The 26,848-nt window shown below is 44.5% G+C and overlaps 4 protein-coding genes across 5 annotated transcripts; 2 read left to right on the forward strand and 2 right to left on the reverse strand.

Moving 5' to 3' along the window:
- The first annotated feature begins 14,980 nt into the window (after positions 1-14,980).
- On the forward strand, positions 14,981-16,036 carry LOC108549250 (uncharacterized). Its single transcript, XM_017902544.1, has 5 exons — positions 14,981-15,104; positions 15,176-15,356; positions 15,427-15,522; positions 15,595-15,800; positions 15,897-16,036. The coding sequence occupies exons 1-5, from the start codon at positions 14,981-14,983 to the stop codon at positions 16,034-16,036; spliced, it is 747 nt and encodes a 248-aa protein (XP_017758033.1).
- A 66-nt stretch (positions 16,037-16,102) lies between these two features.
- Positions 16,103-18,035, reverse strand: LOC108549283 (RCC1 domain-containing protein 1). Of its 2 annotated transcripts, none has more exons than XM_017902597.1 (7): positions 18,005-18,035; positions 17,265-17,513; positions 17,009-17,199; positions 16,815-16,944; positions 16,611-16,737; positions 16,363-16,537; positions 16,103-16,296 (listed from the first exon to the last, which is right to left on the reverse strand). In XM_017902597.1, exons 1-7 carry the CDS (start codon positions 18,025-18,027, stop codon positions 16,127-16,129), a joined length of 1,065 nt encoding a protein of 354 aa, XP_017758086.1. In that variant the 5' UTR covers positions 18,028-18,035; the 3' UTR covers positions 16,103-16,126. The 2 variants fall into 2 exon arrangements, with proteins under 2 accessions (XP_017758086.1, XP_017758087.1); XM_017902598.1 differs by lacking the exon at positions 18,005-18,035 and adding an exon at positions 17,649-17,973.
- Positions 17,738-19,411, forward strand: LOC108549284 (ADP-ribosylation factor-like protein 3). Its single transcript, XM_017902599.1, has 5 exons — positions 17,738-17,809; positions 18,230-18,358; positions 18,443-18,574; positions 18,656-18,892; positions 18,963-19,411. The coding sequence occupies exons 1-5, from the start codon at positions 17,807-17,809 to the stop codon at positions 19,002-19,004; spliced, it is 543 nt and encodes a 180-aa protein (XP_017758088.1). The 5' UTR covers positions 17,738-17,806; the 3' UTR covers positions 19,005-19,411.
- Positions 19,412-19,454: 43 nt separating this feature from the next.
- Positions 19,455-25,507, reverse strand: LOC108549291 (uncharacterized). Its single transcript, XM_017902607.1, has 6 exons — positions 25,397-25,507; positions 21,691-21,881; positions 20,898-21,646; positions 20,185-20,386; positions 19,892-20,110; positions 19,455-19,816 (listed from the first exon to the last, which is right to left on the reverse strand). Exons 2-6 carry the CDS (start codon positions 21,841-21,843, stop codon positions 19,736-19,738), a joined length of 1,404 nt encoding a protein of 467 aa, XP_017758096.1. The 5' UTR covers positions 21,844-21,881; positions 25,397-25,507; the 3' UTR covers positions 19,455-19,735.
- Positions 25,508-26,848: the final 1,341 nt, after the last annotated feature.

The raw sequence follows: 26,848 nt of genomic DNA on the forward strand, positions 1-26,848 counted from the left end.
AGTCAGGAGGCAGTGAACAGGACAGAGGCAACAAAAAAGAAAAGAAAAAAAAAAAAGAAAAGGGGGAAAAAATAGAGATGGGCGACTTTTAAGCTAAATTTTAAAAGTATATTACCTCCGTATACGTTCCAGGGCCGTCCGGCCGCCATCTTGCGTTCATTTTTACGTTCCGTTTTGTCGAATAAGTGCAATTAGGTACACTGACACCACACACGAACAATACACTCTCGCTAACACCACACGCGAAACACTCTTCGACACGCATTCACACTTCCACACACGTACACGTCAACAGACGTCGAAGAAAAATGAAGAAAACGAACTGTTACGCGCTAGGTTACCGTGTTTTTAAATTCTATTTTCAATTCACGCATTCTCGAATGTTGGGATTTTCGTGATCAACGAAGAGCTGGCCTGTCGTTCACATAAGGATACACGTACGCAACACACACACACACACACACGCACACGTACACTCGCCCACGTACACGTGACCACGTTACAAGAGACACGTACACGTACTCGCATACACTTCAAGAAACAGCCGACGTCGATTCGACGACGAAAGTATGATACGCCATTTTCATCATCTTCGAACGGACGCGTCTTTTTCTCGAGCATTCCTCGATCCACTTCGATGTTTGATCGATTTTCCCGCGAATACGCGACACGCTGTCAGCTTTGATTCGCTTTCATCAGCTTTTCCCGGTGTTTTTCGAACGTTCTTCGATCGACGCGATCGAAGAGAGAAAGCCAAAAACGACGAGTAAAAGGAATAAGACAAAAAAAAAAAAAAAAAAAAAAAAAAAAAGAAAAAAAAAAAAAAGCGGAAAAAAAGAAAGAGAGGAGAAAGGACGCGTTCGATGGAGGATCGAAAAAGGCGGAAAGCGAGTAGAGAAATTACCGCCTGAACCAACGTAGAAACCGAGATGGTTTGGTCCGTCGACGGTCGAAAACTTGGTACCTTTCTAATTGGCTTTAATAAGCTCGTAATTCGTAGGCTCTAGTCATACAATGACTCTAAAAGGCGAGAAGTCGTCCCTGAAGCGGTGGAACGATCTTCCGCGAATTCGTATACGCTGACCGACGCGACGTGACGCGACGCAACGCTGGAACTTACCGATTTGTGTTCAATGGGCGAACAAGTCGACGAGGCGCGTCGATTCGACGTCCGGCTCTAGACACCGATATAATTATGGAAACTTCTAACGCGTAAGCGCGTGAGCCGCGTGCAGGATCGCGTTTCGCGATCTCGTGCACGAGGTGCACGCGCTAGGGAAGGAAGCTAAATAGATAGGTAGATAGATATACGATGAAAAAAATCGGAAGATTTGTGCGCGAGAATGGCAAAGACGGGAAAGCCAGTGCTCGACCACGCCTCCGACATCAGCCCGAATCGCGGAGCCTCCTCGTATTGCGACTGACAGCGATTTCTTTGCAGAGCTCTCTCGCGACAGCTGGGAATGAACGAGCTACGCGAAATCATCCGTTCTCGCTGCCACTGTAAAGATCTTTTTTCATTCTCGAGCACGTTGTAGCGACGGTTTATCTCGCGCCGGTGCGAAAAGACCACGCGCGCGCCGGCAAAGCGCGAGATAAGATTTACGCGCGCCGCCGCCACGGGCGATGGGTGCTCTTCGATTCGACGCCCGCGGAGAGACAGCTGCGATCGGTCGGTGCTCGGTAAAACTTTAGATGCTATCGGGATTTTCATTCAACCTTTATCGAATATTTTCCATCGTGTTGCGCGATTCGCCGGCATCGACTAACTGCACGGGTAACTAATCGGTTCGCTGGATTCGACGATTATCAGACGGGGAAGGGGGCAACTGCGGGTGAAAGAGAAGCGGGGAAAAAGTCGAAAAAAAGAAACGAGGGAAAAAGAAACAAAAAAAAAAACAAAAGAAAGGAAGAAGAAGAAAAAAAAAAGTAGGAGGAAAAAGAAAGAAAAAAGAAAGCGCGCGATCGCTGCTGCGTCCGTTGGAGCGTTAATGGGTGAAAACGAAGTTCGTTAAACAAAGGTATTATTCGTCCATCAAAAGGTGATGTATTCTTTAAAGTACAATTACTTCTTGTTCCATATACGAATCGAAATTACTTTCATGTTCCTATTTCGAGGTTTAAGAAGCGAACTGAGTCGGTCTTGTTTGCGGCTAGAGCGATGCGTCCTCGTCGGTCGCGGATCTCATTTCCGCGAAGGTGGCGGGCCAGATCGGAGGCGGTAGGTCTCGACACTGGCTATGCCTAGACTTTTCGACTAGTAGGCGTTAGGAAAATGGCGCTGGTACTACGTAGTTAGCACCGGTAGTACTCGTAGTTTGGCGCTTTAGTTGTTTGTATATCGTGTTGTTTCGTTTCTTTTCGTTTTTCTATATCGTCGCTGTGTAAGCCCGACCTCGCCGAGCAAAACGCGTCAAGGCGGGAAAGCATCGGACCGGGCGCTCGAAGGAACCGGGTACCAATCGAGACGAAACAAATCCTTTCAGCGCGATCCATCGAGATTCGTCTCGCGACTATCTCGCGAGCCACCACGAAAGGCATCGATCGTATCACCGTGTAATTACCGTAATTGGAGACATTAGCGTCGCGTTGAAACGATTGGTTAAATCGGCTCGTTAACGAACCCTCGAACGTCGGAACGCGACGGTGGTAGCTCGCGGTGCTTCAATCAAATCTGTCTGTACCAAAATCACTCTGAAATCACACGCACCGGAAATTCAAAGTACGACCAACTAGTTACGGACCAAGTACGCTGAACTGCCGGTGAATTAATCAAAAGACACGTCCGAGCGACGCGTTACGTATACGAGAGACCTCTTCGAGAAGCTCACCGTGTTCGCGTTTTCTATATATTTTTTTTTTCTTCCGTCTTTTTTTTCTCGCCTTTTTTTCTATTTTTTTCTCTTTTTTTTGTTTTTTTCTCTCTCTCTCTCTCTCTCTCTCTCTTTGTTCACCTTCGAGCCCCGGCACGAGAGTCGCGTTCCAGCCTCGACGATCAGCGTGCGCGCGTCCCGCCGAAACTCCCGGCGAGGTCGGGCACGTTCCGATGCGCTACAAAGTTTTTAAAGTTTAAAGTAACCGATCGAAAGCGAAAGAGGTAATTAAGGACAAGAAGACAAAGAAAAAAAAAGCAAAAAAAAGTTGAGAATCCAACCGGATCTAAAATCCCCACGCTCCGATCCCTCCGCACCGAAATCCCATTGGACAGATCGTCATCCATCCACACGAACAACCCCTCCGGACAACCTATGGCAAACGCAATTTGAAAATTCACCCGCATTTCCGACCACACACGCACACTCAGTGACACGCTAAACGAACACCAGAAGTTTAACAATACACGCAGTCTGCTTTCTACATACAGCTACAACAATATTGCAGCCTCCCGATACCAGTCGTCTCCTTACAGTTCAAAGCGGGGTGCGTTCGTGACGGACGCCATTGCGATTCCGCGTGCTCGCGCCTATCCTTTACACGTTCGAGCAGCGTCCAACGGATTCGTCGCGATCGTACTCGCGTCGTTGCGAGGAATATTGGCGCGATTCGTTGGCGCGTTCGCCGTGGATCGGATCCACGAAAGGAGGAGGCAGCGGCGAGGCACGGAACGAGATTCATCCGGTGTCTTCTCGACCGGCGAAACACCGATCACATGGCGTCGCGAACGTCCGATCGTTTCCCTGCGCGTGCCGCGGGTTGCATACTCGCCCGGGCACCGACAACAACGCAACCGGCAACACACAAGCAGCAACAATAGACATCTCTCTCTGTCTGAACAGGGCACGTCGCGATCGCGAGATCGTCGCGCCGCGACGCCTCGCAACGATCGCCGTGCATCCGAGTTTACAAGTACAGCTACTAAATCTATACATCTCATATTATCCAACAGTGATCAACGCAAACGCAGATGCCACGAAGAGCAATGCAAAAAACATAAAAAAAGAAAAAGCAAAAAAAAAAAAAAAATAAAACTATTTTATCCAACAAAGTTTTTGCTACAACCGAAGTAGTATGCATCTTGCTGACGGAGTAAATGAGACTTAAAGGAGGAAGAGGAGGATGATGAGGTGAGAGGAAGCAGAAGCCGATGAAGCAGGAGAGGCAGAAATATGAATATTCTTAGCTCTAAGGACAAGATGACAAATGCTCTTAAAAAAAAAAGAAAAAAAAAAAGAAAATATAGAGGGAACGCGAGATTTTGCGATAATCGTCGTTGGTGGATCGTCGGAAAGCAGCGCGGAGGGAGACGTTTCGTATCCGTTGAACGAGACCGCGTGGCGAGGCTGTGAGAAAGACGCGCGGGACCCTTCGAGCGAGCCCCTCGACAGGGAAAGACCGATCAGAACGGATCTCGAAGAGAAAATAAGGAACCGGGGGGAGGGGGGGCGGGGTGGCGTAACGACACGAGGTCCGAGTCCGCTTCGTCGCGGATTTCCCCTACGAAAGCCCCTTTTAATCGAGTGCTCTCTCTCTCTTGCTACGCGTCCAAGCTTCGAAGACGGCGCGCCGCGCCTTTTCTTCGCCGTTTCCGTTTTTCCGAATGGCCGCGAGAAAGAAACGTCGACGCGAAAGCGAGCCGCCTTGCCGTTGATCCGTATCCGCTGGTCGACGACGATCGATCGTAATAGGGCATACTTAATCGTTCCGACGAATATTTCTAATTACGACGATTATCGTCGTATAACGAAGCGCTTGTTCCGCTTAGCTCTTATACGCTAACGACGAGACTCATTGATTTAATTACTCGTATTAGTTGCTGTTACGTTTGTCATTATTATTATTAATTATCAATTATTAATTATTATTGTCATTATCATTATCATTATGATTATTATTATTATCATTCTGATGATTAAGAGTAATATTTTTATTAACTTTGATAGTTACGTTTTTATTTTTATTATCGCTATGATTAGTAGAGTTATTGTCGCTATATTATTATTATTATTATCATCATTATTCTTATTCTTATTCTTATTATTATTATTATTATTATTATTACTATTACTACCACTACTACCGTTGTTAGGAATGCGAGCGTCTATGAATTCGACGGGCATGCGTTCGCGGGCTAGCGCAGGCACGCGCGCGCACGGACGCGTTTACGTGTTATCATTATCGTTATAAATAATATCTCTATTAGTAGTGCCGTCTAGAATTACGTTGCAAGAATATTAGTTAGTTGGCAAGCCTTTAAAAAACTTACATCACTCGTAAATATAGGTAGCAAGGGAAGCATGTATCCGCGCGTGTTCGTAGGTGGGCGTGTCTGCGTTAACGCGAACACGATCGTGCGTTTGTTAATAGGCTAATCTACGTAGTACTTATCGTCATTGTCATCACCGTCATCCTCCTCACCGTCGTTCTCATTATCGTCATCATCGATATCGTTATCATCGACACCCCTGCGCGCCCTCGTAGCCCGCGTCATCCTCACTTTTATTATTATTCTCATAGCCGTCACCGCATTCGTCGCCATCATCGTCATCGTGAATCATCATCGTTACGTATTGGTTAAGTTTCAAGCGAAAACGCACCAACTACGATCAATTTTCTTAAATATACCTACGTTTTTTATCGTAGCATGTTTTTTATACTTTTTAATTAACGCGAGGCCTGCGAGCCTGAGACCGACCCAAGTGCAATTCGTAATCTTTTGTTTCTTGTTACTTTTGTCGTAGATTACTTCCGTTTCTTATCGCGCCTCCGGGGCCGCCAACACCTCCCATTCGTCGTTAGTTTCTTCTACGAATCTACCGTTTTCTTCTAGCTCTATCGAGTTTCTTCTTTTATCGCGCGCCGTTCTTTTCGTTCAAAGTACTTACAGCTCTCGAGAACAGAGAGAAACGGTCGAGTAATACGCGTGCACGGCTGCAAAGAGGAAAGCTTCAAAGAGCACCGATTATTCCAGCCTCCGTTATCGATTGTTCTTCGGGTTATTCTCCACGCCTCGATCGCTTAAATCTTTTTCATCGGGTTTCCACCGGGAACCTAACAACGCTATTTTTCCTCTTACCGTCGCGAGTAATCCTTTGGCCGCGTGCGTGCATGAAAATCGAGAGAACGGGAAGAAAAATGGAAGTAGGGAAATCGATCGTTCTTCCCGGTATATCGATCATTCCACCATCATTCCGCGCCGCATTTGTTCCCCCGGCCTCGTTTCTACACCCCCACCCCCCATCTACGCCCCCTGGAAGAAAAGAGGAAGAAAAATTCTGCTGTTTAGCTAGCGATGCTCGAACGAGCACAGACGATCGCCGGAAGAACGACGGACGTTGGAACGATCGCGTAACTCGGAAAAGAGAAATATCGATCGATTCGAGTGGAAAGGAGCCTCGTGGATATCGCGCATGCCCGTTTCGTCCATGATGAAACGCGACACGCGAATTTCCCCTTATTTTCTCTTTCGTTGGACCGAGGACAGCGAAATTAATTGGGGATTTACCATCGGCAAACAGGGCATTCATTCACACGGTATATCGACTTGCCAGTGACGAGGAGTTTAACGAGTGAATCGCGCGTGGAAAAGCGAAGATGAGACACATTCCGCGTAAATCTTCGTTCCGTAGCTTCTCTACTTTGCTACACACGTATGCATGCGTACGTGCAAAGATGGCCGACAGAGTTTCGCGCGCGAAACAGACGGCTCGCGATCGTCTCTTCGCGCTGCTTTGCCACGGCGAAGGCGCGAGACCATCGTTTAATCAACTGTATATCTAATTTGGGCATAAATCGCGCAAACACCGACGCGGTGTTTGCCGATCGTCGGATAGAAATCAACCTTGTACATACCGCGTAGAACATATGCATCACTTTCTGTAAACCGACACACACGTACACATCGGATCACCACATTGCTGCGATTGCGACACGATTACCAACCCAACTACCCCGGAACATTGTTTTTCCTTCATCGAGTTTTCAACGACTGGGTTCTCCTTTTCAAGAATCCGTGAAAATCGCCCAGACGACCCTCGTCGAACGCTCGCTCGACGTTCGTCCGGCGTACGATCGAACGCGTCGTTCGACGAGCGTCCTTCTTCTCCACCACGAGAACGCTCTCCTGAGGTTCGTCCGCACGGAACGGTATATCATCGGCCGTATCATCCGCTGTATCTCTTTTATTTGGGATATGTCGCGAGTAAAACGCGCACGAAACGCGATTAAAACGGGCAAAGATCAGAGGATAAAAGAAAATCGCAATTGCAACGGCAATCCCTGTTTCCCAAATACACTCGTTGAACACTCGTCTAATCGCAACAGAGCCAGTCTTATAATGTCTCGTAAGGTAAACGGAGAAAGAAAAAGAAAAAAAAAAAAAAAAAAAAAAGATGAAAGGAACGTTAGAAACCGTGGACGCTTTCGCGCAGGCGTGTTTCGGACGGCGCGGCGTATCGTTTAAATCTCGCCTGCCGGAAGCTTATTTCTTAGGTAGCCCTCTGTATAGAGACGCTAAGTTTCCAGTGTATCGACATGTACGGTGTATTTTCGACGCTCATGTCGACCGGTTCACGGTCGACCGTCGTCGATATCCCCGCGAAACCGTAGCCGACGTTAAGTTTCATTTCTCTCTCTTTCTCTCTCTCTCTCTCTCTCTCTCTCTCTCTCTCTCTCTCTCTCTCTCTTGTCTCATCTCGTCCCTTTCTCGTAATCGCTCGTCAAGTACAATGCAAGTGTAACACAGGTAAACTTTTGCACGCGGTTAAGAGTAACGATCTTCTTCGTAGTACCTTTTCCGCGACCGGATCCGAGTCCGGCCGCGTATCTCTACGTTCTACCCCTTTGTATCCCTGCCCTTGTCCGCTAGCCCTCCCTCTCCTTCCGTTTCAGCCCTATTTCGTTCAGCGGCATATCTCGTAGAATTAAGAAACCTCTTTGTACGGGCCGAGGCGCGCCGAAGGTCCGGCATTCCCCCGCGATTCTCCGCTACTCTCCGCGATTTTCCGCCATTCTCCGCGATTCCACGGCCCCCGTTGAAACGGGTGAACGGGTCGCGGAGCGTCTGGTGACGGAAGGAAGAACGGTAGATTTCGAAGCGGGCGATCGATGCATTCCCGAGTAGCGAAGCGCTACGGTTAGGTATACGTCGAAATCTGGACCCCAGGTTGTCCTCGCCTCTTATTAGACGTAACACATTCGCGTAAGCTCGAGCAGAAAGATCGTACGTAAAGCTGACGGAACATGTACACGGACACACGGACACTGACACCCGTACACGCACGCACACACAAACACACACACACGCACGCGCGCGCGCGCGGATACACGTTACGTTACACGCGAATACGAAGATATCGCGACACATCGGAGACACGACACCCGTACAGCTACGCGTAAACGTGAACACATACACATACACACACACACACGCGCGCGCACGCGCGGACATACACACAGGCGCGCCCACGCGCGCAGACGTGCACGTACATACACGGACGCAAACAGGTACACGCGTACACACAGACACGCGCGCGCGCGCATATACGTTTCGTAACGAAGTATACAGTCTTAGCGCAGTGTTTCATATAGTTAGGTAGGAAACGTCAAGAGAATATTTTTTATATTCCACATGGATTTTACAGTTATATATTATCGTTTCGTATCGAAAGGGAGGAGTTTAAGGCGCGTCCAAAGCGTTACATAGATATATATATAAATACGAGACCTCTCGATATACGTGTCGCCATTTATTGTTTACACCGCGATGATTATATATCGATTATCGGTCATTCTTATGGCGGTAGGCGCTGTCGTTTATATATATATATACATATAAATATATCTATATATATATAGATAAATATGAAGCGGCGCAGAGGACACGCGCGCGCTTACGCGCCGTGTACGCGTCGCTAATTATCTCGTTGACGATTATTAATATCGCGAGCCGCTAGGAGCAATCGAGCAACGGCGTCGCGTTCGATCGTAACTCGGGGGGGTGGGGGGTGGGGGGGGGAGGGTCTTTGAGTTCGTCCACGGTAGCCCTACGTCCACGTGCGAGCGAATATCACCGGCCCTTTTTTCCAACTAGGCAGCCATTCTCTATTTTACTCTTCGGCCGGTTGCTTGCATCTCTTCTTCTTTCGTTTCCAAGGCTTTTCCTTTTCACCCGTTTCGCGAAATACGATGCGGGAGAGCTCGTTGAAGGAACACAAGCGGGATCGATCATGAGACGGAACACCTAAATCTGTACCTTTTACAGCAAACACACATGCATACACACACGCGCAAACGCGTCCATACACGCATATCCACGCGATAAATACGCCTACGATTTATTCGTATAATCGACAAAAGAGATACGCGGAACGACACACACACACACACACACACACACACGAACACGGATATAGAACACACGTTACAATCGTACATCGATAGACCAATTTTTCGTCGAAAGACGCAATTACGAATACGCTAGACCAATGTATCGCATACGAAATATATCGATACGCTTCGATCGAGCAGTGAGCAGTCGAGCGAAACGCATGTGCGTAGAAATTTGCAAACATGCGAGAGACGCGGGATACGCGAATTGTATAGAGAATCGAGTTGATGTACGTAATCGTAGCGCGATCAGGAGTATCGCTGGAGTTTTAAATCGTGTTTTAAATGGAATTTTAAATCGTGCAATTAGTAAACGTTACTTCTGTTGATCGCTTGGTTTACGGAACTTAACGCGGGCAAGGATGATCGCGACGTGGATGATAGGCGATCGGCGATTCGTACGAGACGGAAGGAGACATTCTCGTGCCTCGTAGACGATCGTATCTCATCGACCTCGCGGATCGGTATTTGCCCGACGAATCGAGAACACGTGAGTCGGGAAGGCCGCGCGCACCAACCGTACCGAGTTCGCTCGATGATTGTTAATTGTAATCGTAGTAGATGGACAGCCGATGGAAATTTATCGACGATCGCTCGTCGTTCACTCTGCAAGCGAATCGGCAAACTGTCGGACCGCGATCGATCTCGCGGATCGAACGCTTCGATTCTGATACGCGTGTACGATTTTGGTAGAAGCCGCGACACGCGGCCAGTCGTTTATCAGCGATCGATCGTCGATGATAAATCGCTCGATAGGTTGGCGCGCACGCGTCTCCCCGATAGTCGCGGAAGCGGCTGCAAACGCAGCGAGCGATCGAGATCGAAGCTTGAGCGAAAAAAAAAGACATACTTTGGGCATTCTTTTAAGTCGCGTTCGAGCGAATCGCGAGCGAATGAGAGTGGCGAGTGACGAACAAATCGCGAGTACGTGGTTCGCAGCTTTGAAACATGTGATACGTCAGCCGGCAGGATTGACTTCCGGCTAGCGGCGGAAACGACGGAGGGAAGCGAGGGTGGAAACGATTGCGAAAGAAAAGCGACGCGAGACGCGCAGCGCTGGTAGTGGATTCGCGGGCTGACGCATTTTTTAAAGATTCTTTGAAGTAGGACGCTCTTTTGTTGAAGGTTGATTGTTATCAAAATGGTTGTGAGGTTATAATGTTTGAAATGTGTTAACGATGCAACGCGAAAGTTCGATCGACCGATTGGCACGACTTCCGGAAACGAATCAATCGTGACTAACAACGATCGAGAAAAGCAATTCTTCCGCGTTCCGCGAAGCCGTATCGATCGTCTCGCCGAATAGCGGACGAAGAGACGAATGGGAAAGCGTGCGCTTCCCTTTCACATTTTTTCACGCCTTGTCTTTCTTTCACTTCTATCTCTGAGTCGCCACAACATTCCTTCTCATCGAATCCGAGTTGCATTTCTTCGACGCGACGCGCGACTCTTCCTTTCGGTCGCGTATGTATACGACAACGGCCGGATCACGGGGCCGTGGCATTTATTTCCCTAGCATTTAGATCGAACGCGATCAGCGGAAGCGCACGGGTTCCTTCGATCCGTTGTAAAATTCGTCTCCGAGGAAGCGTGCAACTGGCATTACCCCGCATACAGTCTGGTTCCAACGCATCCCTCTTTGCGGCAACTCGATCGCGCCTTCTCGCGTTGGCTCCGTTATTCATTTCTCGGGATAGCGATTCGAGGTAGCGATTCGAAGTAGCGATCCGAGATAGCGATGCGTAGACCGCGAGGAGAGGGGAAATGGCGAAAAAATGGAAGCTCGCACGAGAGGCGTGGAACGAGGTGGAGCCTTCGCGGTAAGACCCCGTCGAATTGCGGTAATAACGGATAACCAGACGGATGGAAAAATGTGCGACTGATATAAACCAGTATTCGTGCGAGAAAGTGTAAAATAAAATTCGCGTAACCTAGCCTTAATGAGAAAGATTAAATAATTAGGTATAATTGAGGCGGTACCGCGAAGAATGGTCCCGCGTGGAAAAATTATCTCGATTGGCTGTAAAATATCGCGGTGGAAGGTGGATCGCGAAGGAGAGCCGTTGAAACGAACGCGTCCACGAGTTCCCTCTCGAGGGATAGAGAGATTGGCGGGGCCCGACCGGTGGAGAACGGTCGCCGAACGCGTTCCCCCTTGCACGGCGATGTATCTAGTGAGAGTAATGTTACTAGGTAACTTAAGCGTATTTTAAAAGAAAAAAAAAAAAAAAAAAGAAAAATGAAAAAGAGAAACGGAAAAGAAAAACATAACGAAATGCCAGTTGTAAAAAGTTTTTCTTTTGAGGAAAGGAAGAAAAAAAGAAAATAGTCGGAGAAGTACGGAAAGACATGTTCGATAAACGGTAACATGTCTCGAGCGACGCGTCCATTCATTGCCGGGGAAAGGAAACTAAAGCGAATTGGCAACACGAGCAGAGAAAATTCGAAGAAATTGAAAATCGATGAAAACGGAGGATATGAAATTTTCGTTTGAAACGAAACGAAGGTACGATATCGGAAGGAAAGTTTCCGAAACGGCAGATCACACACTCGGTCGCGACGTTGGTACGATCGGTTTTTCGTTTTTCTTTCTTTTGCTTATTTCGGACCGCCCGAAGGGAACGATCACGAGTTCCGCAAAACATGAAAATAGAGAGAACTAAGGTAAATAGAGGGTAATAAGGATAAAGATAACGCGAAAGAAAGGATAAAGGCAGAAGGCGATTTAAAATGGGCAACGGAACATTGTCATGTGTATACGCGATTACAAATTTTCGAGAAACGACAGCTTTACCGATAGTTAAAGGATAGTTTTTCGCAACTTGGGCACACGTAACGAACACCTACATTACACACAGGAACACTTACTTACATACACGCATACATGTAAAGCGATCCATGCGAAAAAAGAAAAAAAAAAAATTGTACGAATATAATGTTTGCAGTTAGGTGGGACCAAAAACGACTTTATATCTGTATGTGCATATCCAAGCAACGTGTAATTTAATTAATGAATTAATTAATTATCCATTATTAATGACTAGGTAAAGAAAAAGATCCATTGATAGCGATCAAGGACGATGACGAATCATTAACCAATAATTAGAATATTAAGTTTGTTTATTGATGCATTATTATACGATATGATTATTATTATTATTATTATTATTATTATTATTATTAACTTTATTGCCCTTACGGTTATTATTATTATTATTATTATCATTATTATTATTATTATTTTATTTTATTGTATTTTATTTTATTTTATTTTATTTTATTACGATAATTAATGACGAACCGTTTTTACTTTTGTTTGCACTTCACCGAACTTCTTACGTTTTACGTCTTACGTTTCTGCATGCGATTTCTTCTTTCTTTTAAACGTTACGCGCACCTCCCCCCGTCGGGACTACGTCGTTCGCGCGTGTAAACGACGGCAGACGTTTCGATTACTTTGTTCGAGGAGGGATTGAGCAGTTTCACCCTTGTTAAAGGAAAATCAAAATTAGATCGGTGAAAAGGGAAAAGAGGAATGGAAGAAAGAAAAACGGGAAGGAAGACTCGAGATCACGGCTCCCCGCTTAATCCTACCGGTTTCTCTTCTTCCGTGCTTCTGTCTGTTGTCGGTTTCACCCTTTTCTTCATTTCTCGTTTCTTTCGGTACGAGTTTAATTGGCTGCGCCTGTATACGATTTTCACTCCACGGAACCCCTCTCCGAGACCACCCACCCCTTTGCGCTCCTTTCTCTTCTCTCTGTACCATCTCTCTCCTCTCTCCCTCTTACTCCCACGTATCTTCGAACGATTATCGAGACTCGGGAAGAACGGGGGAAGACGGAACAAACGATCGAAGCAGCACTGTGTACTAGAGTAGAACTATGAGGCTCGAGAAGCGGCAAGAAAGAAGAAAAAGAGGGATAACGCCAGAGGCGAGCAGGTAAAATGGGAATTTAACGATCGATATGGCGGAAGGTACGCGATGCGATCGAAAACGGCGAAATTCGAGGCATAGGCGCGAGGAAACGAATGCAAGCTTGTTAGGACACGAAGATGCTGGAAGAACGCGTGGAAGCAAACGTACGAAAAAGAGCAAACGGATACGAAAAGAAACGAAAAGAGAGAAAACATAGGAAGGAACATGTATAATATGCGGAAAACGACGACAAGCGTAACAGGAACCGCAACCGATGCGGAAAAGAAGAAGAAGAAGAAGAAGAAAACAGAGAGAGAAACAAAAAGGAAAATAGTTGTAAAAGCCACACACATACGCGTACACACATACACACACAAATGTACTAAGTAAGTTCATACTGCGTATTGCCTTTCTGACTTCGGTGTGAAAATATATAAATAAAAAAAAATGTCAGTCGAGCCGGGACCCGGGGATTTTCGAGCGACCGAATATAATATAATAGTTATTTAGTCGTGTCCCGAGGGGCGGGCTATTGGTCGCGTTTTCCGTTTCCCTGGCTTCTCCGATCGCGGCCCTTTTTCTCCTCCGGAGAAATGGGAACGGAGAAGGAACGAACGGGGGAAGAAACCTTCTTTCTTCCTTCCTTCATGTTTTTTTCTCTTTCTTTTTGTCCCTTCCCCCCCCCCCCCCCCCCCCCCCCCCCCCCCCCCCCCCCTCCCCCCATCTTTCGATCTCCTGCCCGGGTACGATCGTCGATCAAACGGGCTATCCAATCCGAGAACTATCGAGCGAAACGGAAGCCGCGACGGAGCGCGTCGTAAGAACAAAAGAATCTTTTTTCACGGTTCCGCAGAAAGATGTCCCAGGACGCTCAAGTCCCCGTGTCTCCGCCGGCTGTGTCTGTTTCATGTTTTTCAATATTTGTAATTTATCGATAAAATTATAAAAGGTATCGATAACAGTCTAAAGTGTGCGCTACTCTACATAATATTATTATATATAAAGTATAAAAGTATACATTATATATATATATTATATATATATACATATATATTATATATGAGAAGTATAATATATATATATTATACACACATTGGGATTGGTGAGAATATACGGTTTTTTCGCTTTGGAGTGTTATTTTCTGAAAATATTGAACAAAATATGGAAAAAAAAATTAAAAAATAAAATCAATGAATAAAAAACGAACGAACCGTTCTACTGTGGCTCTTTTATTGCTGCTTCCTAAGATCTCGCTGCACGCCTCCTTGATCCGCCTCGATTTCAGTGAACAGGCGCATCATCATCGAATCGACATTACGATTTTCAGTGTCGTCTTTCCGGAAACACATTGGCAATACGTAATGTCCGACTCCAGGGAGAATTTAACCAACGCGGACGAGAGCGTTCACCGATCGAACAAGGTTTCCCATTATCCTTGATCCAGCAAATATTCCTTTCGATTACGCGACTTGGCTTATGAAATTACAGCGGACCGAAACCAAGTCGAACGACGGGTCCGATATTTTCGGCGAGTTTCCCAAAAAGTTGTTGCCCACGCTTCCGTCTACGTTCAGGAGCTTGCTCGACACGCCGATCAGTATCGAGAGCGACAAACCTCAGGATGTTATCAAGTTAGAGTGCCATGTCAATCGGGACGATGTCAAACTGGAATACATGAAATCTTTTCTTTTCCGCAGATTACTAGGTAATCTCCTTGGCATTACCGATTACGCCACGAACATGCCGTCCTTTTGGTTTTTGGATACATTGGCGCTCCACGCGCTAAGATACAAACAGGACCTCGACGAGTATTACATGGGTGTCTTGGTCAGTTGGTTGGCTGGGGAAATTAGATTGCTTCGAGGTAACGAACTTGTTAGACACCTCCTTTCGCGGTACTTTCTGGTTTAATATTTCGTTTACACCGGTCGATAGATAGGAAGCATACTCGGAAAGAATTTTTCAAGGAGATGAAGGATATCTTCAACGCAGCAACTAACAAAGTATCCGAACAGAAACGGTTACCGTATTGGAATGAAATCGTGTCGTTGTACGATCGTGACACGCAAGAAGAAATGGAGGAAAAGCTATCCACGAGGAATCAATCGATGGAAAGGTAATTTATTCAGTTTCGTAGATTTTTAATACTGTGATTTAATAACGAATCGTTGTGTGGCTACGAGCAGCATACGAGAACCCTCTTCTCGAGAAGCTTTCAAATTTTCGAGTAACATCGATCCAATTTTCGTGTTGGATATCGTGATTGAAGCTACTTATAGTATGTAAGTTCCTTACTTCGTAGCAAGACGATGAAACGTTAGAGCAGGAGAACGAACGCGATTTTGGTTGAACAGGTATGCGAACGAGCTACGATACGCACTCGTTTACGCAGTTTTCGTGGAACCAATTGAAGTACAGGTTTACGATCTACCATTCGCTATCCGAACACCTCGCCAGGTAAAATTGGCAGATCCGAAAATGGTTCCTTTTAATATAGAATTACAAAAAAGTTTGAGAAAAAACGAGATAGCGGAGAAATTTAAAAAGTCTCATAAAACAGGTAATTGTGTAACAAAATAATGTTTTCCCTCTAATTAAAAACGCGTTATATAAAGGCGGAGAAAATTGTACGAACTTTATGTTACAGGTAAAAAAGTGAAAAAGAACTTTGAAGTACCTATGACGCCTCCACCTTCCTTAGATGATGAAAGAATGTTAACGCGCAGTCGTCTATTCATTCTGCCATTGATAGAAGCGAAAGAGGCAACAAAACTGTTCGAAACGGATGACGCATAATATTGAAATGATTAAAGATGCAAATCTTTGGAAAATATTCTCTTTATTTTTTTCCTTTGGTGACATTAACCGTTATGAAAAATCACAATGTCAATCTGTCATTATGACCGTACCCCATTCGCGGCATTTAAAATCTTTAATGACCGAGAAACTCAAACAGATGTCGAGTTTGACGAACTTTGGCGAATTTAGGAGGCTGTCTGGGGATTGCCCTAATTGTCCGTATTTATTACAGCCACACCCCCAAAGCGTGTCATCATCTGTTGAAAAAGTACATTCCTGAAATATATTTTTTCCTTAAATATCCTTTTAAAAGAAATACATACCCGTCATGCAAATGGTAAACGTATTTCCGCACTGAACTTTTTTCACGAGAACTTCTACAGCCTCATCCTGATCGTTTACAAAATCTACCGACGTAGGCACAGCAACTACTTTGCTTTCTTGATTAACTAATCCCAATTCTCCGTTTGTATCCCATCCCCATGTGTATAGGTCACCCTATATTTTAAAAGTGACCATTATAAACCGTGGTCGTCGACTAGATCTACTCTTACGTTATTAGAATATTCACTTGATCCGTTATTACGGCACTATGCCAGCCTGCAGCCGAAATTTGTATTACTTTAATACCAGCTAAAGCTTCTATTAGTCTTGGATCATCGCAATCTTCCAAATCGTTGTGCCCTAATTGACCACGCCTATCTCGTATGTATTGATTCATTTTAATTTGATTGCATTCATTTGTAAAATAGTATACGACAGAGACAATACGTACGTTCCCATTCCCATGGAATAAATATCACCATTTTCTGCTAACAAGAGGGTATGATCAAATCCACAAGCAACATCTACAAAACGAACCCTCTTTGGCATGTCAATCAGGGTAGGAATATTAAAAACTCGACCTAAACCACATTTTGAACGTGTACACAAACTTTATTATTCCCTTTCCAAGCATAAAATATGTACCTAGATTAGTAAGAGCTACCGTGCATCCACCTTGTATTAATTTAACAGGATATTCATTCTCTAAATCATCACTGCTGCAAATAAAATTGATAACCTTTTTCCAAGTTTTTTCATAGATCTTATACTGCCATATTTCATTATCGTTAGATAAGATTACTATATTATCTTTACCAATTGCAGCTTGATGACAACTATAAAAATAACAAGGCTAAAGTCAAACGTATACTTTTTTAGTTATCTGTACTCAAGGATGTACCTATCTGATGACTTTTCTGGTAGTTTTATTAGTTGAACATTTGACTCTGCGTCTATATTACTGTCCTCGGGTCTTTTAGAGGTATATAGTTCCTTTCCTTTCCAAATGAGAAAGTAACCCCAACCTATTTGGAAACCAGTAATTCCAGGAACCGGTACCTTAGTAAATGAATTTACTATAAAGGTAATGCTCTCATCTTCGCGAAACAATGTACTGGTATTAAAACCAGCGTAATAGAATGACATGTTTCTAAAAATGAAATCAACTTTTGTACGGATACGTGCAAGCATTTTTATTAAATGTTTTGCCTAAGTAAAAGATAAATCAATACAAGAGTAGAGCTATACATTAAATAATTGTTAATTCATGATTCTATTCAAATACCATGAAAGATTATTGGTCAGGTGACACAGGTACCATCAGTTTCCTTGGATACGAAAGAAACAACACAACAAATTCGACAAACGGTAACTAAACGATTGACGTGTCGTGGTCGACTATTACCACGTTTTTTGTTCCCGTTTTATAAATAACGACAAAATATGGTAACGAATCGAAGAAAATTAATTTTTAATGCACCTCGTCCTATTATGCACCTTATTCTACTATTTAAGAAACATTTCCTTCGAGGCACGGGTTATGCGTAACATAACCTAAAAAGAACTGCACCATTGCTTCTAAATTTTCCTAACTATCACAGCACGTTGAACGAAAATTCTTTATTTAACAAATCTATTTACAGTTTGGCTTCTCTTGTGATCATACAGAGAGATATACATTGGTATGAAATTTTCTAATTTTCAATGACAAATTTACACGTTCCTATCGACCACGCCAATGCCATTGCAAAACGATTTCGTCAGCTAGATTGACAAGCGCGCGATTTGAATTCGCATATTTATCATGTATCAAAATTTTACTCTGGTAAACTTAATAAATATCTTTTTTTTTTTATCTAACGATAGGGCCTTTTATCAATTTTGAGAAAACTGCGTTCGAATCCAGACAAGGAATTACGATTGCTTCTCCTGGGATTAGACAATGCGGGAAAAACCACGATTTTAAAATCTTTGGCCAGCGAAGATATTACGCAGGTACATTTATTTACTTCGTAGATATTAATTTGCTAGTACAATGTGTATATATTGAAACTTACGATAGCAAATTACTTATTAAAGGTGACACCGACACAAGGCTTTAATATAAAAAGTGTTCAAAGCGAAGGTTTCAAGTTGAACGTTTGGGATATAGGAGGTGCTCGAAAAATTCGTCCCTATTGGCGAAACTATTTTGAGAACACGGATGTTTTGGTAAGTTATTTTTATTTCAACATTCCCATATCATGGAAGAGAAATCAAGCTTCTTACATTTTTCTTCCTTTTTCCACAAAGATATACGTTGTGGACAGTGCGGACATAAAGAGACTCGAAGAGACAGGTCAAGAATTAACAGAACTCTTATTAGAAGAAAAACTCAGAGGTGTTCCATTATTGGTGTATGCTAATAAGCAAGATCTTGGACAAGCAGTTACAGCAGCCGAAATTGCTGAAGGTCTTGGATTGCACAATATCAAGGATCGCGATTGGCAAATACAGTCGTGCATTGCCACCGAAGGGAAAGGCGTCAAGGTAAATTAATTGCTCGAATGTTACCGATTTCCTTAGATTGAAATTATAACGAAATTCCATTGTTTGCCAGGAGGGCCTTGAATGGGCATGCAAGAATATCAAGAGAAAGTAATAATGGCATAAGAATTACGACAAAGTCGAACGACTTACGATATATCTTATACATCCAACATACGTTTTATTTAGCTTTTACCTAATATTTACAGAAGCTGTTACAGAGAACATAAACGCATGAACGCGATCGAATGGATCTAGTGATTGAATTTCCGTCCTTCATGGAAGGAGCTTTTCTAAGCTCAGATCTACGATGCTCCAAAGAATATATTTGTATCATAATGCGTGCTGTCTCACACGTGCTTTCCTCATAAAATAAAATGTTTATAGATTCCTTTGGAAAGAAATAAATACAAAAGTGATTTAAAAAATGATAGAGATAACTACAACCGGTGCTTCTATACCTAATAGCTATTATCTTTACGACACTATCGAAAAATATTTAGCACCGTGAAACTAAAAGTGTTACACAATGTACATAAAAAAGAAGAATATTTCTCGTGTGAGTGTTCAAGATAAATAAACGAGTCGTAAAACTAAAGATCTACTTATTCGACGATTTTGTCCGTAATTGTTTTTCTATATATACAGAAGAAAACTAAAACGTCTTTAACCTTCCTTCAATCTGTCCAGTGAATCGGCTTTTCCACTTTCTTTTCCTTTTTCCTAACGCATAGTGGTCTTGCAAGCTACAGATAGAACAAGAGTCATGGAATATGACCGGGTGTTCGTAAAATAACTGATTCGGAAAATCGCAAATGTCTCTCACTGAATACACTGGATTAAAAATTAAAGTTCACTATGAATGTTTTCCGTGGTAATTCTGATCTCCTCTTCGTGAAAACGTGTACAGTCAGCTGGATATTTTTGCTAAACATTGCGAAAAGATGGAATTTTAGCTCAATTGGTAAATACGTACTTTATCAAGACGAGATTATTACTTACAGTGCAATTGTCGTGTTCCATGATTGCCCCGTATAGGTTCCAGAAATTAATTCCTAACTTATTGCTAACGGCCCATGCAGCAGGGAAACTAGACACCTTCAACAAACCACTTCGCAGCCGGGATTGTCCCTTGTCCTCTTCGTTTCTTTCATTCACGGAACATAAGATCTGACTAGCACATTCCGGCCTCTTGATTGCCCATTTGTAAGCGCGATAAGACTGAAAATTAATTCTCGAATTAACGCCTGACGATAGAATAAAATATACGGTTTCGACGTTTGCTCCATCTTTACCTTTAATATCGAATTGATAATGTCATTGTTAATCACGTCGCTGAGCCTGTTGCTGATCTCTCTGGCATTCACACGAGACATAATGAATCCTTTCTCGGAAGCTAGAGCAATTAATTCCTGAATGTACGCCACAGCGGGCTTAATATACTGCAAACTGTCCATCTTCATCCCTAGGTGCCTTTTCCCCACTGCGTTCACTAACCTATTCAGACAATATTAAACAACGGTATCTAAATTATATTCTTTCCTAACGATAAGATAAGCGTCATTACAGAGGTACTACGATTTATGCTCCTACTGCGTCCTTTAATCCTTTGCGTTGTTTACGTTGTGCTTTATCCACAAACTACGTCTCTCACTCGTGATACTCGTGTTTGGTCCGAATTCCTCATCACGTATCTCGCGCGATATTATAGGCGAAAGAGTTAAAGGACATTGAATCTAACGACAGCACCTGAGTGACATTCCTGTCGTCCCTATTTAACTTTCGAATGATATCAGAAACCTATTCAAATGAAATCGAATACCAAAGATACAATCTTGATAACACTGGTTATCTTTGCCACAAAATGACTTTCAAATATAACGTTTACATCTGCGATTCCGTCTCAGAATCTTCGATGATTTCTATGCACTATATTCCGAATTTGCTAAAGATAATGGCGCTCGCTCGTACTAAATAAACGAAACTTCGTTTCAAAAAGATTCGGTACCTGGAGAGACTTTCCACCGGCCTCGTCGAATCGAACATGGCCGACTTGGGGAAGCCTTGCGACTTTAAGAAACCGTTTCCCACGAACTGGACGGTGCTCAAATAACGCTGTTGAATTTGCGGATCGGAGATATGAGAGATCCACTCTCCGATGTAATTCGTCAGCGATCGTATCCATCTGTGACGCAGCCTTGGGATTTCGAAACTGTCCAGCAGTTTCTCATACTGAATACGTCCTTCCGGGTCGGACATTTGGCCGACAAATTGCGCCAGACCGCTTTTCTTCCACAACGTTTGACCCAGTTCCGAGTTACTGAAATGTTCCCACATCACGTGCAAGTTTTCTAAAATCGGCGGCATATACCAAGCGTGCCCCGAGTGATCGTGCTGCGCTTTCTCAGGTCTACCGTCGACTTCGTTGCTCTCACTGCCAAGATTCGACAACATCATCGGTATCAACCCCATTACCAAGTTAGCGTTCCCATTCGAACTCATCAGTTTCATTCCCATGTTCACCACGTTCTCCAGGTCGAATTCGGCTTGCTCCTTCGTTTCCACGCTTCTACCAGTTCTTCTGCCATTTTTATTCGAGTTCATTACACCGTTGAGAACCGACTCGAACATCGAGAAATCGTTTCCTTGGCCGTTCTCGCTGCCAGAGAACAACGTTCCTATGCCCGACACGATCTGCCCGATGCCATCTAGGTTAGATTTTCCATCGAACGGGGCAGTGGCCTGTTTAATAAAATCGTGTACAGATACTACGCACGCAAATGACGCTTCGACTTGTACATTTTTCTAAGAAGAAAGTAGGAGATATTTTCCTTGTTCGCGAAAAAGGATTTTGCCGCCTCGAGGAAGACAGACGAGGCATCCTCTTCCTTGTAACCACCGCATTTTGCTACGGCTATCAGAACCAGTAGGAAGCACAACCTCGGCAGCCACATCTTTGGCCTTTGGTCACTCTTCTTTTCGAATTTTATTCCTGTAAAAGAATAGCGAGCTTGTTAACGAAAAATCTCCTTAACACGTGTATTTCGTCCGACGAAGTCGTTCACCTTCAACCGGATCTTGATCGTGGTCGAGTTATTTTAGGATGACGCGCCTCTATCCAGGTCGTCGACAGGATTTTAAGCGTGAGTAATATACTGGAAACGTTTCGGCTCGTGGACACTCGAATACCGTTGCGCGTACTTACTATGCAGAGACGAAAACGAGCCACAGGTCCTACGAATTATAAGGGCACGGAGGCCAGGGGAATCGTCCAGTCAAACTCTAGTAGAGGTGTCCCCACTCGCGCTAATTGTAATTATAATTAATCGGTTAAGGCAATCGCGTAGCTACCGCTGCGTCGTGGCGTCGAAGAGGATAACGGAACAAAAGACATCGCAACGGAGCGAACACGGCGATAGTGTGAGACTTTAGAGTAATCGCAGCCATCGAACGTTAACAATTGACGGAACGAGAAAGAAATCCCCGTACATTCCGCGATATAATCCTGTTAAATTGCATAAATTAATCCTACCGCAACAGTAGTCGAGGACTAATGCAATTTCGTACTTGTCTATTTTCCAAATCGTCCTGAAACCCTTATAAAATGATTCCTGGCACTAAAACTAAAGTATTGGATAACCTAAACTCGTTCCATACGAAGCAGTTACCCTTACGATACTTAATAGCGACAGGACCTCGAGTTACGGTACCGAGGATACCCTAAGAATGTAGGGGTGACGTTCCACGTATTACACGGGTTCCGCATATTTAGAAAATATACGTATTTATTTCATGATCCCGCGAACAAGTATAAATCCCAGTTCTACGTATTCGAAAATGGTTTGAGGAAAAGGTGGACGAAACGAGCGAACGATTCTCCTTGCAGCTGTACTCTTACAGTCCGTCGGAGTTGAGCCCCCTTGTCATTCCAGTTTAGCAGAAAACTGTACCCGACTAACGATCAAAGACAGTAGACCGTGATTTGTCGCCGTCGATTATCCATTATCGGGAGTCCTTCTTCCTATCATACGTCAGGTTTATCATGGAGTTTTATAAGATACTCCGACGAGCCTGAAGATCAATGGCCACCGCGACAAAGTATCCAAAGGACAGCTGTCGCGAGTGAAAAGGAACTGGCGAACAATCGAAGCGGTGTACTCTAACGCGCAATTTGAGTACCGTAAACCGCATGAAATTGACATTCTCCAGTTGGAGGAACGATTCGGGCTAACGGTACAGACTGTTAGTCATCGTTCCTCCGACGCGCCAAACTCTGCGCCAATTGACGAACCATAAGCGATCGCTAATCGTTTGCCATGTTTGACCTGGCGAATTTCGGGGCCCGGAATTCGAAGGAATACACGCACACACGCATACACGGGTACCTTGTTCGATCGGTCGTCGAGTTTCTGCAGCGAGTGAACGTTCGGAGATTAGAGCGATGGAGGACGGTCGAAAATCGCGACGAACTAGAGTGTAACGCGGGGAAATGGTCCACGAAAGTGTTCCCTGCAATTAACGGGCATGATTCGCGTGAGTCGAGTTTATTTATCGATTTCGAGCGTAAACACGGAAAGTGCAAGATGCAGATCGTTCTGGCGCGGACGAGAGGGAAAGCGCGCGGAACTCTCGGTTCGTCGTTGGTTTCCAAGGTCAGCCGGACATCGACACCATTTCCTGGTTCGGGGAACCACGGTATTCGAAATGTTCCAGCACGTCGCCTTACGTGTTCCCTCTGTTCTCGTCCCGTTTTTTCTTTTCGGCCTCCTCTGCTTCGAATAAACGCGACGTCGAGCCAAGAGTCAACGGGATAACGGTACAATTCGTGTATTATTAATTATTTCGTTCAACAACGCGTACCGTTCTTCGACAGATGACGTCGTAGCTCTATCGAGATAGCCACGGTTCAGAAGAAACGGCAACAATAGATAGATAGAAGCTTTTGAATGGAACTTGGATGGAACGAGAACGCTTATTAGACCATTCAAAGATTCATAGGTGTACACGTAACCGGCATTTTACTGCGTAATTAAAGGAGCTCGTTAGACACGGTCAGAGTAGCTTTCTTCACCGGTTCGGTATAATTTACCATCCTCTATGACTCATTTAAACGGCGTAGCGTTGCTCTCCGTGCTTCTGCTTTCCTGATCGTTACTTCACTCGCGTGTGATCCATGTGATCCGCAGGAAAGAGCGTCTTTCGGTGCAACAAACGTCGAAGCCGGAAGCCGAGGGTTTGCATTTGACAAATGCAACGTCGTTCGCGAAACGCGATGTCGTCGCTCGATGATACGCTATCGTCACAGTTGTTTTATCGTTGCTCGAAATAACAACAGCGTACTGCGCAATAATTACGACACGGCAGTTACACTGTCAATTAAAATTTATTTCTGTTACTCCGATCGATCGAACGTATTACTCGTCCATACCTTCTTGCGCGTAATGTAGGATGCCAAAAACAGGTTTTATTTTGTCTTCGGCTTACGAAAAATGAACGGAACGAAATGAACGAGATAAAACGAACACCAAACTCGAAAACCAATTAAGCGCAAGGAAACGATATTGAAAGAACTTAACTTTAACACGCAGGAAGCACGCTTCTATTTGTCTTTTCCCGATACCGAACGACTCAGATCCGTGCCGGTCACACACTAGCATTCTTCAAAGCTTTTCCACTCAGGATTCTTCCTGTATCGTCGAGGGTTCTGTTTTTGTGGAGCTTAACGACGTGCTTTTACCAATCGCTAATTGTCTGGTATGATTCAGCCGATTAGCGATTTGCTGTCGTAAAAATGACGTCACTTTGCCGATTCGCGATTCATCCTCGTGAAAATTAGCTTGTTCCTAAAAATAGCCTTCCATAACGGTATTAGTCGATATTCGATATTTTTCCGAAAATAAGATCCTGCGCGTTGGTCGGTTTTCGATTCGTTTCTCGAAAAGTAGCATCCCACGTATTTGAATTAGCGCGCGAAATTACAACTTCCCCTCAGGTTTCGACGACGAATTATCGGCAAAGATAATGAAAGGTCTCGCAATACCGCGTTGAAAACGAACGAACGACAAGACGAAAGGAAAGGTGTGAACGACGAAAGAGGAGAAATTGCGCGAGGAAATTTTTCGGAACGATACGCGAAGAATGATCTCACTACCAGGTGGTTAAATAGGCTATGAAAATTCGTACAGGCGCAACAACCAGTCGTTACGATCAACTAGAGCATGTTCTATCGTGTTTTCAATGGACACGATCATTGAAGCTTGATACACCGCTACTCGATACGCGCCACGAACGTGACGCGTGTCAAAGTCAAGTCGAACAGCCTCGAATCTCGCAAAATTTCTTAGCGAATCGAATAATTTCACGCTCTATTCCTTCGATCTTCCTCGATCTCGTATCTCGAGGGACAAACGTGCGTCTCGTACGAATTCTCTTCGCGCTAGAAGGACGGACGAAGCGACACGCGATAATCGCCAAGCGTTACAACCGTATCCGAGTAGGTGGATTTACCTGGAGATGAGCGTTGTTGAGGAAAACGATGTTGTCGGTGGTCGTCGGCGATGAGAGAACTCGCGGACAACCGAGAATAGTCCCGTTGGTCTCCGTGCGCACTTGACACGACGAAGGTTGTGGCGTGACTGCCGTCGAAGGTAGCCCGACGAACGGTACTTACCTACCTGAGCAGGTAGGTACAGTTGCGGACAAAATCGAGTGGACAGGCAGTTAAAATAGGTGTAAATTAAATTTAACGAAAATACTGCCACTATCGTACACTTCGATTTTGTACTATCGTACAATCGACGAGGGACAGAGATAGATGAATATGCATGCGCAAGAAATATAAAATAGATATTTCAACGGCCACCGATTTTATCTGCTGCACAATTTTAGAGTTGTAACTCAAATTTCCACTTGTCACCGTGTATTATATTTTTCTGGAGTGCGAATGACATTGTTTCGTATACCAAACACCGAACGTAGTGACTATTTTTATCGCTGCTGGTAAATGAAGTTACTAATTGCGTGCGAAATTTCTTTCCTTCCTGACCTTCTGCTTTCCCGAACAGCAATTTAAAAAATGGAGAACTATTAATGCGTCTTCCTATCTTATTTTCGTTCCTCGACCTTAAACGCGAATATCAATTTCGATTATTCGTTGCACGATGCGTATCAGGATAGTTGCTAAGTTTGACTTGTTTCCACTACCTGATTTGGTCCACGCTGTATTCAACGACGACCATAGAAGCAGACAACATCGTGCATCGTTCGTAGCCTCTCGCTATCTCCCGTATCCTTGGTGCATCCTCGAATATTTCCCAAAGACTGTGCACGCGCTTCCTCGCTGAATGGAACTACGATCCGTTCGCACGTTCAAGCACCGTAACCCTGTTTTCGATGGCTGAACAAGTTGGGAGAGCAGATTAAAAAAAAATCGGTGGAAAGGTATCTAAACGGGAACAAAAGAAGATACGGGTCCTCGTGAGAGTTCCAGGGAATTAACATTCCCCTGTATATGGGTCGGTGGTCGGTAAAACCGGCTTGGACGGTCACGCGTAGGATCGCCACTTTCGGTGGCTCTTCCTGAAAGCCAGTCATCGACCCCGAGAATGAATTTCGGGAACACGCGTCAACAGGGGTCTACGGCATCCCGTTGAATTCGAGGTGCCAAGGTCGAGGCTGATCTATCCACGGCGCAACGAAGATTCGACGAACCGGTTGGAAAGCGTGGCCAGCTGCCAGGATTCGGACGCGCGATGATCACTGTTCACTGACATTCGAACACGTTTGCGTAACCCTTGGATCGCTCCAACAGGTGTCGACGCGACTTTCCACGAGCATCGTCTACGTTAAAAAAATACCACGGCGTTTAGCTATACACGCGTGCTGGCAGGCTCGAGAAACACCGTTACGAGATCAGAATTCTTTCTGTTTTCATCCACGTTTTGCTCGATGAACTCTGAT

The sequence above is a fragment of the Eufriesea mexicana genome, unplaced genomic scaffold, assembly GCF_001483705.2.
Source record: "Eufriesea mexicana isolate 0111107269 unplaced genomic scaffold, ASM148370v2 scaffold1837, whole genome shotgun sequence".
In the NCBI taxonomy this organism is placed as follows: Eukaryota; Metazoa; Arthropoda; class Insecta; order Hymenoptera; family Apidae; genus Eufriesea; species Eufriesea mexicana.